Genomic DNA, 13,316 nt, shown 5'->3' on the forward strand with positions numbered 1-13,316 from the left:
TTGTCTCCATTCTGAACCAAAAAGTTCTAAGCTTTTCCTAGCATTTTCATTTTAGTCAAGGTAAACACTTTACCTTTTTAAGCTTCTGATACCTCTCTTCTGGAGTGTCAAAGCCATTGGTTAATGCACTAACAGAAGGCCCGTCGCTGATCCCTGAAAAAGTAGAACATATCTGCCTTTGAGTAAGCTTTTCAAAATTAGCCACAGCAAAAAAATGCAACAACTGGTAATTTAAGAGAAACATTTTCACTTAAGGAACATGTTAACATTATTTCACGCGAGAAAGATTTTCTACTGCATAGAAGCATGCATCTTAGCATAAAAGGCACTCAATTTAAAGGTAGCATTCCAGCAGTAGAACCCTGCTGCTCCGGCTCCTGGTCAACACCACAGTAACATGGAAAGGCCTATCAGGAATATAATGTCAATAGGGCTTTGCAACAAAATTCAGGATCCAAGTCAAACTAAAAATGGGAAGAGTGCTATCCACAGATTTACTGAAGGACTCAGTCACCTTAAGCAATACATAACACCCGCATTTCCACAAGCCCATATAATAGAACCTAACCCTGATCACATTTATGTTTCATGGTTGACCAAAGTCTGTATCCCAAAGCTAAAGCACTTATTAAGGCATTTCTCTGATGCATAAACCCTGTGGATTTCACACACGTTAAAGTTTTAACTGCTGTCTTTGCCTGTCCAAACACTTGCAGAGTCTCCCTTATTTATTCCAATCTCTTGCTTTGATGACATGTTTAAAGTTATGTTTTTTTTTTTCCTAAACTTCAATTGAAAATCAATTACCATGTTAAAAGATGACAGTGGGGAGGGAGTGGAGGCAGCCTGAGTATGACATGTATCTTTCCTTGACCAAAAACCTGCTATCACACATATAATAACTGATTTAATAATTTTGTGGTAGCCTTAACTCTTTCAAGCCTACACTGAGATCCACAACCTGAGCAAACTGGGGCACCCGGGACCCCACAGACATCACCAACAGCCCCTGAACACGAAACAGGTGCGACTGTACCTGAAAACTCCCCGTCAATTGCCAGGAAGTCCGACTCTTCAATGGCTTCGTACACTTTGGTTAGGTTATCCTTAAAATCTGCGGGGAAAGGGGTGAAACACACCTGAGGCTGCTGAGGGCTGCGGCCCACGGCCCCTCCGGCGGGCACGGGCGGCCCTGGCTCCGGGGAACGCGGGGCGCTGGAGGGGCCGGTGAGCCGCGCCCGCCGCGCTGCAGCCCCGGGCCGGGCAGCGGCCTGTCCCGCCGCGTCCCCCCCCGCGCCGCCCCTCAGGGGACCCCTCGGCGCCTGACAGAGCGGGCGAGGCCGGAGCGCGCAGCCAGCCTAGGGAAGGGAAGCTGGGGCAGCGGGGCATCCGCTGCGCCGCCGGCTCCGAGCGAGCGAGCGAGTGAGCGTGCGAGCGAGCGTCCGTCCGTCCGTCCCTCCCGCCCTCCCTCCCGCCGCGGGGCGCGCAGGGCGGCCGGTCACTCACTGCTCCTGGTCACCTCCATCCCGCCCGCCCGGCCCCACCGAGCGCTTCCGGAAACCGCCCCGCCACACGTGAGCGCCTACGTGAGCGCCCCGGGGCGGCGGGCGGGGCGGCTCGGCCGCCATCTTGCCCTGGGCGGTGCCTGACGGCGGGACAGGCCGCGGGGGGCCGGGAGAGTCCTCAGGATGCCGGGAGCGGCGGCGGAGGAGCCGCTCCCGGAGGGGAGGCCTGTCCGCTGGCGTGCGAACAGCAGCCGTCCCGCCGCATCGCACTGTTAGGCCTGACAAGCGCCTCTCAGCCGCCCGCCGTGCCGGGGAGCGGTGCGGGAGGGGACCGCTCTGGCAGCCGCTACGGAGCGGGAAAGGAGCCCTAGAGCAGCTGTTTTTCCGTGGGGCGCTCTGAGATGTCACAGGTGCTGGGAAACACAGTCTTTGCCTTTCAGACGGGAAAGGCAGAGCTGGCACCAGCGAGGGAGAAGGGCCGGGAGCTGGCTGAGGAGACCCCGGGGTGGCGGAGCAGTGGCGGTTGTGAGGCGTCCGGAGGAGCCGGCGCGGTTGAGGTGTCAGGGAACGAGCGTTTGTTCTCCTGTTAAAACGATAAAGCCAGTATTTTCGTGCAGCGTTGTGGAATAACCACAGGCAGAGCTCAAGGCCCAGCAAGGGATCCCTGCAGCATGGAAGGGAACAGCAGCCCCAGAGAGCGAGTTTCGCTGACGGGCGGGAGCTGAGGGGAGGACAGTGCCGAGCCCGGCGCTGCGCCGCGGCCTCACAGCTCGACCAGCACAGGGAGAACCTTTGCCACAACACCAGCAGAGTGAAAACACGCGGAAGATTCTACAGGAATTAGGAGGTAATTTCTGCATAGAGTAGAAGATACAGAATTATGCAGCACTGAGCAGAGAGAGCTTTTAAAGATTCTACAAGATTAAGTTTTGCCTTTTCAGTATGAACAATTTATTCTGCATGCACTCCCCGCAAATAATCTGTATGACTAACTGCTGTTCAGTAAGAGGTTAGCTAAAATAGAAAAAGAGATTTTTCTGGTTTGCAGGAAATTGGCTGAAGCCTAGAGTTTTAATCTCACTCCTCTGTTTAAAGAAATGGTGCTTCGGTTCTGGGTTGAAGTGCTCATGGCACTTCAGAAGTGCTTGATGGCTGTTTTAGAAACCTGATTTTTTCCCCAAGTAGCTGACAAATCCAGGAATTCTTTGCTTTATTCACCTGTAACATAAACTGCAAGTAGAAATAGAAGATGCTGTAATAAAGTGCAGGTACTTAAGAATTGAAGTGTCATGTGTTCCAGATGAGACATTTTCTACTTCAACACATAGGTGTTATTACATATTTAGGAGGAAAATTTGAAACACTTAAAGAGAATCTTTTTGGGGGTTGGTTTTAGTTATTAAAAAAGAAGTTATTTTTAACTCAAAAGGAGAAAAAGTATAAAGAACTTGAACGGCAGCACTAAACCAGTGCAATTATAGTTAACATTGACACTGGTGGTAGTAGCTCCAAATATATTTATGTGGTGCAATAATCTATACTACAAGTTAATACAATTTCACCTTGGATACAGTATTGGATGCTCTTGTTTTTTTCTGGTGCCCTCATCTTGGAAATGTGCCCTTCATATAGGATACAAAGTAAATTTCTCCTGTAACAGCAGAGTACCCTGCTGAATTAGGACAATTATCCACCTCAGCCAATTTCTATCTAGTTGATACATCTTTTCTCTTTGAAGGTCTAATGTTCAGTTAATCCCCTCATTTACTTTTTTGGGGCTTGTTGGTTGGTTGAGGTTTTTTTTAACTATTAGATGACTTCTGTTTGCATTTGCCACTGTTGTTACTAGTGACACAAACAGCATAACTAGAGCTTGAGTAGATGGGAGTACTTTGCATTCCTTTTGTTTTCTGAGAAGACCTGGTTTGGATAAAAATCTAATTTTTGATGGTGGCTCATTCTGTGGCTTTGTTCCTCTTTCGGAATGATATAATGTCTTCCGGTATTTAGTATATTGCAATAAAAAGGAAATACTATTATGTATTGAGAAGAATTTAAAATTCTCATATTTATTCAAATGTTAATCCCCATTATTTGTTAGTTTTACTTGCAGCTGTATATGTCAATAAACATTTTGGAGGACAACTTGTTTACTTTCAGAAGATAACATATTTGCCTAACTAATTAAGTACCTGCTTGGTTCTTTTCCATGTATATATTAAAGCAGCAGTACTTATGAATATATAGTTGATAATCAGAGTTTTCAAATCTCTTATTTTTTAAATGATACCAGAAAAGGTTGGCTGCTCCCCAAGATGAACAGCTACTTACAAGACTACTGCAATTTTATACATGAAAATTCTATAGAATACAGCAAAAAGGCTACATTTCCACAACATTTAATAAGTCTCTTAATGGAAATAGGGTGGAAAAATTAAACAGTTAATTATCTGGTTTTGATAACTCAAATGTCGTTTGAACTGGACTTGTAGTTTGTGTCAAACTGGAACTACAACAAAACCTTTAAGAAAATGTCGCCATGTTGCACAGAGAAAAAATACATCTTAACAGTACTTTTAAATATCGTTCCATTTTCTTTGGAATCTAGTCAAAAAGAAATACAGTAAGGGAACATGGACTGGTATAAATAATTGTGAATGTGTATATATATAGATATACTCTCATGTGGTAAAAATAGTCTGTGTGTGCAGTGACCTGGTGCAGCCTGTGTTAGCACTGCAGCCAAACCGGCGTTGAAAGATCCGAGTTACACCTGAAATTAAACCTCTAGATCTGGGCTTGTAAATCAAACCTGGCCCGCAGGTTCTGTGCAGGAGTGTTACCGGGGGGTGGCGGATGGGCATTCAGCAAACGCAGCTCAGCGCTCACCGTTACGGGAGCGCCTTGAGAAAAATGAGTGTAGCAGTGTTTGAGGCGATTTTAAAAGCTTTGAAATACAACGGTTAAAGATTAAAACCATATTTGTTTACAAGTCGGTTTACAGCCGGAACCGATGCGCTCGCTGCTGCGCTCGGCAGAGGCGCCCGCGGTCACCCCGCCCGGGCCCTGCGTTCCGCAGCCGCGGGCTGAGCGGCCCGGCCCGGCGGAGCAGCGGCGCGGGGCCGGCCCGGGCGGGGCTGCGGCTGCGCCCGCTGGCAGCGGTGCCCGGGGCGGGCTGCGCTGTGCTGTGCTGCGGTACCGCCGCCCCCGCCATGGGCCGGGCCTTCCCGCGGGGAGGAAACGGCCGTGACTGCGGGGCCGGCCCGCGGGCAGCGCCGGGGGGAGGAAGCGGAATGAAGGAGGAAGCGGGAGGCAGGAGCGGAGCTGGTGAGATTTCTGCTTGTGAGCTTCTCTTGTTTGGTGCGGAGTGAGTGGGTTTGCAGCCGCAGAAATCCCATTGCCTCTCTCTTTCAGGAAAACTAGAAGAATGTTGGTAGCTGCAAAACCTTGTTTTTATTTCTTCTCTTGTAAGTGGTGTTTAAGGTTTGTCTTTTAGAAAGCCAGCAACCTTTGTTTTGCTGGGAAGAGAGGTGTTTGTAAGCACTCTGAGGATCCTAGTTGCACTATCGGTTTGTATTTCTGTACTGCTTGTATTTTCTTTTAATTTTTTTTTTATTTTTTAATTCTGTATTTCCTGCTTACATCTTTGTGCTTATTCTGGATGGAAACATGGTCATTTAGTAGTAAGCAGGAGTCACATGGTGGAGAATATAAGCATATTTTGGTTAGGTAGTGTCTGAGGAGAAAATGGTATCATTCTCTGTAGCTTCTAACCTGTGACCGGTAGTAAGTGATCTGGACCAGTGTTCTTAAAAAACGAGGTATAGCCATCTGGGACAATATAGTAAGAACATCAAGCAAATAGGTTTGTACTTCTCGTGAGCTTTGAGCAATCATAAACTTTTCTAATTTGTGCATTTTTTGAACTGCTAGCAAATAGTAACTGCCGGTAAAATTAATATAGAGTTCAGTCTTTCACTGAGATGGCAAGCAGATCAATCCCTTATAGTTCTGAAGCATATGACTTTGTGGATTGATTTTCTTTCTTTTTTTTTTAAACATTGCCCAGCAATGTCCAGCATTGACCTCTGTTAAAAATGTTTTATTCTATATGCTTGGAAAGAATAGCGATGAAGTAAATTAGATCGTTCCGTTATTCTGGTGTTTTATTTTTGTATTCTCTGAGGGTATTTTCTAATTATATTTCTTTTGATTGATGTCTTTTATGAAAGCCTTGATTAAGGATACTGTCGAAAGTCATCTGAATCCCAGTTACTGCAGGTTTTTGTTTCACTTTCATGTGTTACGTAACACAGGAATAGAAAATACAGGGAGATTGAGCCAATCTGGTTTTGATTGTACCTGGCATTGAGTATGTTGTTGTAAAAGTAGATCTTGTTACACTTTGGGGAGAGTTTAGTTAGTTTAAAAGTTTAAAACCATCACAGTGACAAAAGAATTACTATGATAAATTATGCCGCTGCAATTCTAAACTTCCTTAGTAACCTTTTCTTAATGGGGTTTATCTTGTTGCTTTGCAGAAGTCACGCCTTACCGGATTTGAAGATCTCAGACAGCCTTCTGTTTGTGTGAGGCATAGAGGAAAATGGAAGAAGATGAGACTTCACAAGGTGAAACGGAGAGGGCAGAAGTTGAAACACATGATACTCCTGAGATCGGTCGGCGGATATCGGTCAGCGAGTTCCTTTGCCACTGCTGTTACGACATCCTGGTCGATCCCACCACCCTGAACTGCGGGCACAGCTTCTGCAGACATTGCCTCGCCTTGTGGTGGGTGTCGTCCAAGAAGAATGAATGCCCAGAATGCAGAGAAAAATGGAAAGGTTTCCCCAAAGTCAACATCCTCCTCAGGTGAGGGTAATATGCCATTTTTTTACTTTCTAAGGCCACTAAAATTAGTTGTCTGGTTTCTTGAGTTTGTTGCAGATTTTCATAGTTTATTGGTAACCTGAACTTTCACAAGGATGTTTAAATCCTCAAGTTTTTGATGTTCTGAACTGTTCAAGCACATTTTTCTGAATGGAACTAAGGGGTGGGTTGGTTGGCTTTGTTTTGTTTGGTTGGTTGGTTGTTTCTTTCCCAGTTCTGAATTTTTGGGGGGAATGGAGAGGAGGGATCACTTTTTAGTATTGAGATACTTCCATCTTTTACTACAGTTGGTTGTTTCCTGGTAATTCTAAGTTAAACTTATCTTTGATAATTATGTAATTATTTCTGCAATAGAAATTGTTTATAGGAAGAAATGTGATCTTGTCAGATATCAGAAATATCAGTTTGCTGTCTTGAATTACCCACAAGTTCTTGTGTTAATAATACTTTATCTTAGATAAATAATATTTTAACAAATACGTGATAGGATTGATGATAGGCTTTTATGTTGTCTTTTACTTATCATTTTTGAATAATCAAGGCTTGCCAGGAGCACACACAAAAATAGCTTTATATAAGAAATAAGTATTCTTTTTTAGTATGTTATTTTAACTTACTTTATGTTTAGAAACTAAGAAAAATATTGCTTGGAAGTCATTTATTTAAGTTTAACTTTACTAAGTATTAAGTAATGTTTTTGTGCTTTTAAGGATGACAGGCTTTAGTAGAGGCTGGAAAACAAGAATCTAGAAACTAATCCCTTTTCTGAAGGTTAAGCCTCAATAGATATAGTACAATGACATATATTTTTCCCATTAGGGATGTTACTGAAAAGCTATTTTCTGACGCCATTGAACAAAGAAAAGAAGACATTCAACAGAATGGTGAGGCAGCACGCAGCTTAGCAACTTTCCAAAAGTATGGGAATGACCAGATTCCTACAGTACAGAATACAAGAAGAATTAATCCTCGAGGAGGAGGGTTTTTCTCAGGTGTTCTGACAGCTTTAACTTGTGTGGCAGTAAGTTTCATCTGGGTGGTTTTCCCTATTTACTTCACTAAGCATGCAGTGAAATATACTTAAATTACATACGCATAAAAAAGATTGTCAGCACAGAAGAGACTTCAGCTGAAGGGAATTAATAAGGTAGCGTTCAGAGCTGTCTGGTAGGAACTGGGAGGAGTGGCTGACACTGGAAGCTGTGCTGCCATCAGAGACCTGGACAGGCTGGAGAGCTGGGCAGGGAAACATTGAATGAAATAGAACAAGGGCAAGTGTAGAGTCTTGAATCTGGGCAGGAACAACTCCAGGTTCCAGTATAAGTTGGGGAATGACCTGTTGGAGAGCAGCGTAGGGGAAAAGGACCTGGGGGTCCTGGGGACAGCAGGGTGACCATGAGCCAGCACTGGGCCCTTGTGGCCAGGAAGCCAATGGTCCCTGGGGTGGGTTAGAAGGGGGTGGTCAGTAGGTCAGAGAGGTTCTCCTGCCCCTCTGCTCTGCCCTGGGGAGACCACACCTGGAATATTGTGTCCAGTTGTGGCCCCTCAGTTCCAGCAGGACAGGGAACTGCTGGAGAGAGTCCAGCGCAGCCACCAAGATGCTGGAGGGAGTGGAGCATCTCCCGTGTGAGGAAAGGCTGAGGGAGCTGGGGCTCTGGAGCTGGACAAGAGGACACTGAGGGGTAACCTCATTAATGTTTACAGATATATAAAGGGGGAGTGTCAGGAGGATGGAGCCAGGCTCTTCTCAGTGATAACCAATGATAGGACAAGGGGCAATGGGTACAAACTGGAACACAGGAGGTTCCACTTAAATTTGAGAAGGAACTTCTTCTCAGTAAGGGTAACAGAACACTGGCCCAGGCTGCCCAGGGAGGTTGTGGAGTCTCCTTCTGTGCAGACATTCCAACCCGCCTGGACACCTTCCTGTGTAACCTCATCTGGGTGTTCCTGCTCCATGGGGGGATTGCACTGGATGAGCTTTCCAGGTCCCTTCCAGTCCCTGACAGTCTGGGATTCTGTAACTTCGATTGCAATATACAGCAAATGGATGTTAGACAAATTGGGTAAAACTTCAAGATACATTCTTATAACGTGAATAGTCTAGGGTTCATAAAATGGAAGATTCTACATCTCAAGCTCGTTTATGAGTGTTTATTTGTATCATTAATATATTTGCTTTGCAGGTAAAATATTTTTTTTTTAATCTACCTACAGGTAGTTCTACTTGGATATCACTGGAGCAGCAGAGAATTTGAAGAAGATCATCTTGTCCACAAGCCTGTTGCTAAATGGACTACTGAGGAAGTGATACTTTGGCTGGAGCAGCTGGGCCCATGGGCTTCACATTATAAAGAAAGATTTTTGCTGGAGAAAGTGAATGGAAGGTGAGAGGCCTAATTGTCAAGAAGAGCTGTCCTTTGGTTGGACTACAGGATGGCTCTCATTAGGGACGGCATATTGTGAAATTACCGTACTTCCTTCCCTAGATTATGAGAATATTCTGTTGATGTATCAGAATAAAATTCAGGGGAAGTTTTAACACTCGTAGTTGGAAACTGCAATAGTAGATACTAAGCAAGCCAACGGAAAACTTTCCAAGAAATGTTTACAATGCTGACAGTGCAGACTGCAATGATCCTGAAAGTAAAGTTCTGCTAATGGATTATCCACCGCTCCCACCTCTTCTTTATTGTGAAAAAATGCATGTGCTGTATATATTGTTGCATTCCACCCAAGAGCTCTAGGTTTGATTTCAGGAGGCCAGGCTAGATCTGTGAAGTACTCAAGAACTGGAGTTCACATCTCTAATAGCCAACGAGCTGATAAATTTGCACGCTGAAAGCAGGCAGGAGAAAACTTGAAGGATATTTAAAACCTAGGCCCTGAGATGCAGTTGATTCAGAACACTTGATATGGTGTGTAATGCCAAAGGTGATACCTTCTCTCAGTAGCTTATTGTTTCAGTAGGTAATTGCTGATTTGTTAGTCGTATCTTTTTGGTGAAGAGGCGCTGTTTACCTTCTGAATTCTGCTTTTGTAGACTCCTGCTGACACTGACAGAGGAGGATTTCACAAAAGAGCCTTACAGTATAGAGAACAGCAGCCACAGAAAAGCTATTGTGGCAGAACTGGAATGTGTGAAAGCTTTAGGCGTTAAACCACCACAGAACCTTTGGGAATATAAGGTAAACTTTAGATAAAGTCTGTCATGTACGTTAAGTATTTTTAAAATAATATATTTAAAAGAAAATTCTCTTAAAGTCAGGAGGAGTGTTAAGGTAGTAGAATTACCCTTGTAAAAACTGCTTGGTTTAATGAACTGTTGCATTTGAAGAAGGATCCTTTGAAAAATGTTTGTCAGAAAAAAACTAAGAACTGGCATGTCCCTTTTGTTTTATTTTTTCATTGTTTGAAACTTAATAATTCGATAACTTTCAGGCAGTAAATCCAGGAAAATCACTCTTTCTTCTGTATGCACTGAAGAGTTCTCCACGCCTCAGCATGTTATACCTGTATTTGTTTGATTACGCGGAGGCTTTCCTACCTTTCATCCACACAATCTGCCCTACGCAAGAAGACAAGGATGAAGATATTGTCACAAAACTACTAGTAAGTGTTCAAAACATTCCAAATACCACTTGCTTTAGTTCTGAGTATTTTAAGACTAGCAGCATAGAAATACATGATGTAGTTACTCACTGTTTAATCTCTTTACAACATGACCTAAAAAAAAAATCCTACAAAGTAAGCAGTTCCTTGAATTTATTGTATGTAATCACCAGAGGTGTGACCATTACCTTTAATAAGATTGATTTAAGGCTTTTGAGACTTCAGATATGTGAAACTGATTTTTGTTGGAGTTCACATGACTATAGTAAGGCTGCTCACTCAAAATACTTGGATTTTAACAAATGGCATTGTAAGGTCTAGCTGTCTGTGATGTTTCATTCTAATCCAATGGAAATTATTGGCTTATAGTATTTTTTGCCAGGAAGGTAAATTACTGACTTCAATGTATTAAAAAACATTTTTTCAACAGAAGAGTAGTAGAAGTAAGCCACTATTCTGTCTGTTTAATAGGAAATTGATTAACAGTCTTTTTACCCTAATTTACAGGACCTTAAGGATCCTACTTGGAAACAGTGGAGAGAATTCCTTGTGAAGTATTTCTTTTTGCCATACCAGTTGATGGCTGAATTTGCTTGGGATTGGCTGGACGTGCACTACTGGACATCAAGATTTATAATTGTCAACGCCATGTTGCTCTCTGTTCTGGAATTATTCTCCCTGTGGAGGCTCTGGTTGAGAAGAGAACTGAAGTAAGTCTTACCGAGCTGGGCGGAGAGGGTAGGAAGTACCTCGCCTTAGAAAGTAGCAGTCTTACAATTTCACAGTTGCTCACTGAAATGACGACGTTTAAGCTCTGAGGTTAGGAAGAACATGTGAGTCTGAATCTGCACATACACTAGTACTCGCTCTTTAATGTCTTTATTTCTGTGAATACTTGATTTTTTTTTTTTTTATAGTTGGTTTTACTGATCAGATGTAGCCAATATAGTAACGGTAATAAGCATGTGCTTAACCACGGGATAAATGCTAACTCCCCTTGAGAATTGTCTTTTATGCTAACTGCTGTTAGCTGTCAGCTGAGAACTAAATACAGAAGAATTTTGTCATTACATACTTACAATATAGTTATTAAAGGATGAGTCCTCAGGATCATAAATAGGTTTGATTACACTGATATTGTTTCTGATGAGTGATCAGAATTTCAGAAATTTCTGTGTTCAGTCACCGCTTTCACCTTAATTCATGCATATTAATATAACCTAATCATTGCTGTGATCTTTTATTGCTAGTTTTTAGAACTTGCCTGGGTGAAATTCCCGTTGGTGTGCGCTGGGGTTCACTTTCTGTGCCGGCAGCCAGAGGGCAGAACGTGCTCAGCTGGGACACATCGGGGATCCCACCGCTTTAACTCGCTGTGCTTTCTGGTCTGAATACATTGACTTAGAGATTTTGCATAAGGAAGCATTATTACTGTATTTTAAAGAAGTTTTTCTGGAGTGTAAAATGATGTTTTACAGGTACCTGAGTAAGTCCTAAATATTTTGAGGCTGCAGCATATATTAGCTGTTCTTAGAATGGGCAGAAATACAACGGGAAGTTTGTCTAAGCCTCTCCGTTTCCTTTTTCACAGGACTATTCCTCACAGAATGTGGAGGCATTTCTGGAAGGTCTCAACCCAGGGTCTTTTTGTTGCCATTTTTTGGCCTTTTATTCCTCAGTTTGTCTGCAATTGTTTGTTTTACTGGGCCTTGTACTTTAACCCGATTATAAACATTGATCTTGTGGTTAAAGAAGTGAGGCGTCTGGACACGCAAGTGCAGTGACTGGCAGTGGAACTTTGGAGCCATTTAGCTCCTAAAAATGGACATTTGAAATAAACTTTGCTTTTCTTCTTCATATATGTGGTAGTGAAAGGGGTGGATTATCTGAACTTAAACATACAAAAAAGCCTTAAGGTAAGTTTCTCTTACCTCAGCTGATTCCAACTCTGAGGATGGACTTTATGATCCTAAAGGAATTGTTTATTGAAAACAAAAAATGACATTGCTGATTTAGCCACGTGAAACTTACACAGTCATGTCACCCTGTTGTTGATCAAGTCAAATTTCTCTATTCCATCTTGAGCCTTCTGGTTATTGTCAAGCCTGCCTTACAATCAGTGTCTTCTGAACAGCTACAGTGATTTGATTTGATTTTTTTTACTTAGCATTTCATAGCAACAACCTGTTCCCGAGGATGTAAGTTTGCCAAAGGAAAGTTCTTCCTGGATAGGCTTGATACTTGAAGTACCTGTGTGTTTTCAGTCTGCTTGACATGTAAAGCTGTGACGGTCAAATACACAGCCTCACAGTAGAGTTTGTTCTGAAATTCCCCCTGTTGAAGGCAAAAACTGCTTGAGGTTTTGTCTTTGGGAAAATGTGGTGATTGCCATTCAAATGTTTATATTCAGATCAGTTAGACTTCAGTGACAGCTTCTTTGACGCTCTCCTCTTGAAGTCTGTTGCTAATTCTTTAATTCAGGGTTATCCGTTAAAACGATTATTTTTGAAGAGTGACCTGACACTGTAATTATGTCTCACTGCAATGGAATGTGTGTCTCCAGATCTCCGAGCGAATATTGACTGGCAGGTTATTTTGTATACGCAGGATTGCCATTTGTCAACCTAATGTTTTTGACTGAAGCGAAAATTAGATTTTCCAAGAGCTTTGTCCCTTGCATTCTGCATTGGGGCTTTTTGTGTTTTGTTTGGTTTGGTTTGGTTTGGTTTTTTTTCCTCATTTGTATCATTAATATGAGCTTTAGATTTGCCTGTGAATATTTTTAAAGATTAAAGATCTCTTTTGAAATCTTCATGCTTCCTAAAAAAGTGTTGTGGTTTTTTTTTTCACTGTATTGAAGTACCTGTTGTTAGCTTTGACTTGTGTAAATTTGTTCTGTAGCCCCACAGCTTCAAGTGAGGTTGGTGCAAGTAAACATAAGTGTATTATTCAGCAATTTGTGTTACTGATTTATCTTCCTAAAAGGTTTCAAGAAACTATGAAGTGGCTGTAGTGAAAACCATCGTTACATCTTTCTGAGCTACAAACACTTGTGAACTTTGCCAGCCCCTGCTGTCCAGGGTGAAACAAACACTTGTGGGAACGGCAGCTGGTGCCACAACTGCTCCATTTTTCATGCGTCTGTCTCGGCGATGGTCACATTCGCCCCTTTCAACCTGGGTCTGAAGTTCTAAGGGTAGAACTCCCCGTGTCTCCAGAAAACTCAAAGCGTACATAGAGAAAGGACCTGGAGCCGTAGCAAATGCACAGCTTCTTGGAAAATTGCGTTTAAAAAACAAAGACTAGAAA

General features: G+C 42.9%; 2 protein-coding genes across 7 annotated transcripts in view; one reads left to right on the top strand and one right to left on the bottom strand.

Moving 5' to 3' along the window:
• PARN (poly(A)-specific ribonuclease) overlaps positions 1-1,591 on the bottom strand; it is a 62,240-nt gene extending 60,649 nt beyond the window's left edge. The window contains exons 1-3 of one of the 3 annotated variants that reach the window (XM_065030442.1): positions 1,507-1,591; positions 1,037-1,114; positions 74-153 (exon numbers count right to left, since the gene is read on the bottom strand). In XM_065030442.1, the coding sequence (XP_064886514.1) occupies positions 74-153; positions 1,037-1,114; positions 1,507-1,525 (177 nt within the window). In that variant the 5' untranslated portion in view covers positions 1,526-1,591. The remainder of the gene's footprint in view (positions 1-73; positions 154-1,036; positions 1,115-1,506) is intronic. The other 2 variants (XM_065030444.1, XM_065030443.1) reach the window with 2 other exon arrangements.
• Positions 1,592-1,610: 19 nt separating this feature from the next.
• BFAR (bifunctional apoptosis regulator) lies at positions 1,611-12,963 on the top strand. 4 transcript variants are annotated; one of them, XM_005506932.3, is made up of 8 exons: positions 1,611-2,352; positions 6,047-6,377; positions 7,215-7,416; positions 8,613-8,782; positions 9,439-9,583; positions 9,837-10,007; positions 10,515-10,717; positions 11,599-12,963. In XM_005506932.3, exons 2-8 carry the CDS (start codon positions 6,112-6,114, stop codon positions 11,789-11,791), a joined length of 1,350 nt encoding a protein of 449 aa, XP_005506989.2. In that variant the 5' UTR covers positions 1,611-2,352; positions 6,047-6,111; the 3' UTR covers positions 11,792-12,963. The 4 variants fall into 4 exon arrangements, with proteins under 4 accessions (XP_005506989.2, XP_021149334.2, XP_005506990.2 ...); XM_021293659.2 differs by having other exon boundaries at positions 1,637-1,915; XM_005506933.3 differs by lacking the exon at positions 1,611-2,352 and adding an exon at positions 4,643-4,832.
• Positions 12,964-13,316: the final 353 nt, after the last annotated feature.

This window comes from Columba livia, chromosome 15 (genome assembly GCF_036013475.1).
Source record: "Columba livia isolate bColLiv1 breed racing homer chromosome 15, bColLiv1.pat.W.v2, whole genome shotgun sequence".
Taxonomy (NCBI): Eukaryota; Metazoa; Chordata; class Aves; order Columbiformes; family Columbidae; genus Columba; species Columba livia.

Excerpts from the sequence above, each read along its gene's own strand:
- BFAR (XM_005506932.3), top strand. The coding sequence starts at position 6,112 with ATGGAAGAAGATGAGACTTCACAAGGTGAAACGGAGAGGGCAGAAGTT. Across the intron at positions 8,783-9,438 it reads CTGGAGAAAGTGAATGGAAG|ACTCCTGCTGACACTGACAG; the intron begins GTGAGAGGCCTA and ends CTGCTTTTGTAG. Across the intron at positions 10,008-10,514 it reads ATATTGTCACAAAACTACTA|GACCTTAAGGATCCTACTTG; the intron begins GTAAGTGTTCAA and ends CCTAATTTACAG.